Genomic DNA, 5,071 nt, shown 5'->3' with positions numbered 1-5,071 from the left:
TTTTTTTTTTTTTTAGCTAAAATGATAGCCTTTGATGTATCTAACAAGTAATTGGACAAAACTGGCAAATCTCATTTACAGATTCTCAGAGGTTCATGGAAGAGTTTGTGTAAAGTAAAGAATGTCTGGGCTTCAGGTACATCATCAGGAAACACCTGACTGGCGTTCAGCTCATCTTAAAATTGATGCAAAACATTAAAAGTAAGATGGCATTTTATGATTTGAAATATGTCTCTCTTTTCTGTTAGTTGATCAGATGTTTTGGGAAGTTATGCAGTTGAGGAAAGAGATGTCATTGGCAAAACTGGGATATTTCAAAGAGGAACTGTGACGCTCCGCGTGGGACCACGTATGAACCTCCGTGAACAACTGAGAAATAGCTGAATATTTTTATGGTTACCGGATATTTATTTCCAAGGAGTGGGCCCAAGCAAGACTTTCTCCCCTTTTTGCAAATCACTCTAAGAAGCACCGAGATTTCTTTTCAAATGACTTACACCGTCTGCTTACTCTTTAGTTGAACACACTATGAAGAATTACAGGTGTACTAGTGACTGTCATTTATAGGTGAAAAAAGAGAACAAAATAAATAGATGCTAGACTGAATGTGTGTGTCTGTTTTCTCTCCTCGCTCTGACCTGGCATTCAGGGTCAGCAGAATGTATTAAATAGTAATGTTCAGATTGCACAGCAGCTGCCTTGTGAGAGGCAAGGAAGAAGGCTGAGTGGGCAGGACTCCCTCTCCCTGCTCACCACCACTGGGATGGTTCTAGTTTTCTCCGATTTACATGTTAGATTGTAAACAAGATTTTATTTCAAGACAGACTTCTGCTAAAATGTTTGAAAGTTACTGTTTTAATCATCGTGCTCTGTGTAATTTAAAGAATCACTTTATTATGGTGATTTATAAACTATAATAGATATGAGGTGGTCATAGTTTATCCCCGAGAGGTGTCCTTGAGCATCTTCTTGTGATGTATTCATGTTCTCCATGTGCTGAGCACTGCAGTGACGTGGGAGTGGTATAAAGATAAGTCAGTTTGATTTGTGTCAAGGAGTTTTAAGAGGATGTGAAAGACTGGGATACACACACCTGCTGGCAGAACCACGTGATCTGTAAGTTCCAGGTTGTAAACTAACTTCATGAGGGAGAAACTGTTTATTAAAATTATTTATAAAAACAAAGAGGTTCATGGTAGAAATATAATTAAGTATAGAAAAGCAAAAAGAAGAAATGAGAAACCACTTCATCATCTCCATCTAGAGAAAGCTACTGTTAATATTTTTAGAGGATACCATTCAGCTTTCAGATATTTTTCTACCTGTATATGCATATTTTTGAAACAAAAAGTAGACTTTCTTGCTTTTTAAAATAATTTTTCCCTACTGATAAATCTGTACATCCTAATCACTGTGTGATGATTATAGAATTTTAACATAATTTAGCTAATTGTGTTTGGAGATTGGGTCATTTCCAGTTTTTTTATTATGATGCTGTGATGAGCATCTCTCTGTGCATGTCTTTGAGCATTGCTGGTTAATTTCCTGAAAGTAAAACTGTTGAGTCGAGTATGTGTACACTTACTGATGTTTGGTCTACATTGCTAATTTGCTGTCTGTAAAACTTGGACCAACTTATATTCACAGCAGCAGTGTAGGAGAGAGCTGGTTTTCTGAAGATGACTTTTCCCCAGTGCTGTTCAGAGATTTGGTTAACATCACCTGTACGAGACTCAGCTCTGAGGCAGGAGGGGAGCCCTCAGACAAAAGGACATCCGAGTGTGATATGGTAAAAACCATCATTACTATGCCCAGCTCAAGAATCCAAAATCAAACATGCAAAAAAGTTTAAATCTAGAATTTTATGTTCTAATAAAGTTATCCTAATGTGAGAGCATGGTGAAAATATTCTCACTCAGGCATCAGAAGATTTTCCTCACAAATTAAAAACACTTTTAGAGAAAGTACTTAGAAGTAAAATAAATCCCAGACCTAACTGAGATTTGAAAAAAGATGTCCAGATACATCGGGAAAGTTTGTTGAAGACTTAAAAAGAGTTAAAATTAAAACTAAAGAAAATAAAGAGTGTATATCCGTAATAATCCAGAACTGAAATTCTTTATGGTGGCAGTAGGCAGAGAGCAGAGAGCATGAGGGTGTATTAGAGTTCTTATTTTGTTAGACGGAAATTAGAGGTATTGATTAAAAGTGAGAAAAAATTAGAAAAAGGGAGTGACCAAATAATGACCAGGTATAAAATAGTGTGATGTGGAAGTAAAAGGTAAAGTAGGGTAACATGAAGAGACAGTCAGTTGGATTAAAAGTCTGTTCATACATAAAGTCACAGAAAGTGGGAAATGAAAGAAGGAAAAGAGATGCCAGCAAAACACCAGAAGAAAACTAGGGTGGAGTAAGACAAAAAACTTCAGGGATTGAGGTGGGGACCGCATAATGCTAAACGTTGGAGTCAGTAACTAAACATAATTAAAAATTGAAGATAATGAAAACAATACAAAGGAATTTAAAAATTCTAAGGGCTGATATAATAATATTAAAACTTACAGGCTGCAAAGAAAGTTGTGCTTCAAGGTAATATTGTCTAACTTTTAAGTCATTTACATTTTTTCTTTTAAGAAAAAAAATGTCACCCTGGGTAGAATGGTGTCACAGCTCACAGCAACCTTCAACTCTTGGGCTCCGGTGATTCTCTTGCCTCAGCCTCCCTAGTAGCTGGGACTACAGGTGCCTGCCACAATGCCCAGCTATTTTTTTTAAGCTATGTGTCCCAGGCACAGAAGAGTAATAAAATACAATAAAGGTAAAGTTAAGGAAGGAGGTAAGAAACTATGAAGCTCTTAGCTGACTTGTTGGAAAGATTATCTGGCAAACTTAGAAAAAAATGCACGGGAGTGCTCAGTATTTGGAATGAAAATGGGTATGTCATTACAGATGCCATAGATACTACACAGATAAAAAAAAAAAAAAAGAGCAGCGCCTTGGCTCAGTGGGTAGGGTGCCAGCCCCATATACCAAAAGTGGGGAGTTCAAGCCCAGCCCCAGCCAAACCACAACAAAAAAATAGCCGGGCGTTGTGGTGGGCGCCTGTAGTCCCAGCTACTCGGGAGGCTGAGGCAAGAGAATCGCCTAAGCCCAGGAGCTGGAGTTGCTGTGAGCTGTGTGATGCCACGGCACTCTACCAAGGGTGATAAAGTGAGACTGTCTCTACAAAAACAAAAAAGTAAACAGATAAAAAGAATATTATAAATAGCATGCTAACAAGCTTGAAAATTTAGGAAAGTGAGAATTCCTAGAAAAAGTTAGATTAATAAGGAACCAGAAGCCTGACCAGTACTGTTTATTATTATGTTAAAAAATTTTCCCATAAAGGAAAAGCTAGCCTTAGATGGTTTTACCAAATATTAATGAATTGGGTATTCTAATATATAAATTTTTCAAAAGAATAGTGTAAGAAATCTCCCAAATCAGCACATACGATAATATAATATAATAACCTTGATTGTAAAACCAGATAGGGGCAATGCCAGAAAGGAGAATGGTGGGTCTGTTCTACTGAATCTCACACACTGGCCGAGTGGTGTTTACTCCAGGAATGCAAAGATGGTATGTGAGAAAATTCATAAATCTCATTCACTACATTTGTAGAATAAAAGTGAAAGGTCCTCTGATCAATAGATACAAACATTGATAAAATCAATACCCATTAATAATAACTCTTACTAATCTGTAAGTGGAAGGAAATTTACCAAAATGCTGTAATAATCAGTGTCCTCTCGGGGAGAAGCCTTGGAAGCCTCCTCTTTAACATCAGAGAGACAAACCCTCAGAGCAGAATCTCTGTTTAGTTCTCTGGAAGAGGATTGAAACACAGACACTTCTTTAAAAATGGCAGTGGTATCAGAATTCCTCAAGCAGGCCTGGTTCATTGAAAATGAAGAGCGGCAGTACCTTAATACTGTGAAGTCATCCAAAGGTGGTCCTGGGTCGGCGGTGAGCCCCTATCCTTCCTTCGATCCATCTGCAGATGTTGCAGCCATCCACCAAGCCCCGATGGTTTAAGGTGTAGATGAAGGGACCATCATTGACATACTAACTAAGAGAACCAATGCTCAGCGTCAGCAGATCAAAGCGGCATATCTCCAGGAGAAGGGAAAGCCCCTGGATGACATGCTGAAGAAGGCCCTTACGGGCCACCTGGAGGAAGTTGCTTTAGCACTGCTAAAAACCCCAGCACAGTTCGATGCTGATGAACTCCGTGCTGCCATGAAGGGCCTTGGAACTGATGAAGACACTCTGATTGAAATATTGACATCAAGAAGTAACAAAGAAATCAGAGAAATTAACAGAGTCTACAGAGACAAACTGAAAAGAGATCTGGCCAAAGATATAACCTCAGACACATCTGGAGATTTCCGGAATGCTTTGCTTTCTCTTGCTAAGGGTGACTGAAGTGAGGATTTTGGTGTGAATGAAGACTTGGCTGATACGGATGCCCGGGCCTTATATGAAGCAGGAGAAAAAAGAAAGGGGACAGAGGCCAATGTGTTCATTACCATTCTTACCACCAGGAGCTACCCCTATCTTCGCAGAGTGTTTCAGAAATATACCAAGTACAGTAAGCATGACATGAACAAGGCTCTGGACCTGGAGATGAAAGGTAACATTGAGAAATGCCTCACAGCCATTGTGAAGTGTGCTACCAGCAAACCAGCTTTCTTTGCCGAGAAGCTCCGTCATGCCATGAAGGGTGTTGGAACTTGTCATAAGGAATTAATCAGGATTATGGTTTCCTGTTCTGAAGTTGACATGAATGATATCAAGGCATTCTATCAGAAGATGTGTGGCGTCTCTCTTTGCCAAGCCATCGTGGATAAAACCAAGGGAGATTATGAAAAAATCTTGGTGTCTCTTTGTGGAGGAAACTAAACATTCCTTTCATGGTCTCAAGCATTATGGTCAGAAGATATTTTAATTATTTTAGTTATATCTCTTCTTTCTATCACATAGGCTTCAGAAGAAAGTTTCTTCAGGAGGATTACAGTGTAGCTACCTG

The 5,071-nt window shown here is 38.8% G+C and overlaps 1 protein-coding gene and 1 pseudogene across 5 annotated transcripts in view; both read left to right on the top strand.

Annotated features, from left to right (window-relative positions):
* The window catches only part of RAB3IP (RAB3A interacting protein), a 73,587-nt gene extending 72,981 nt beyond the window's left edge, over positions 1–606 (top strand). For all 5 annotated transcript variants that reach the window (XM_023517925.1, XM_023517926.1, XM_023517924.1 and 2 more), the window contains one exon: positions 249–606. In XM_023517925.1, the coding sequence (XP_023373693.1) occupies positions 249–331 (83 nt within the window). In that variant the 3' untranslated portion in view covers positions 332–606. The remainder of the gene's footprint in view (positions 1–248) is intronic.
* A 3,297-nt stretch (positions 607–3,903) lies between these two features.
* Positions 3,904–4,964, top strand: LOC100955365 (annotated as a pseudogene).
* Positions 4,965–5,071: the final 107 nt, after the last annotated feature.

Source organism: Otolemur garnettii, unplaced genomic scaffold (genome assembly GCF_000181295.1).
Source record: "Otolemur garnettii isolate 467f Iridium unplaced genomic scaffold, OtoGar3 scaffold00125, whole genome shotgun sequence".
In the NCBI taxonomy this organism is placed as follows: domain Eukaryota; kingdom Metazoa; phylum Chordata; class Mammalia; order Primates; family Galagidae; genus Otolemur; species Otolemur garnettii.
The sequence above is the reverse complement of the archived record's forward strand: the minus strand, read 5'-3'. Positions and strand labels throughout refer to the sequence as shown.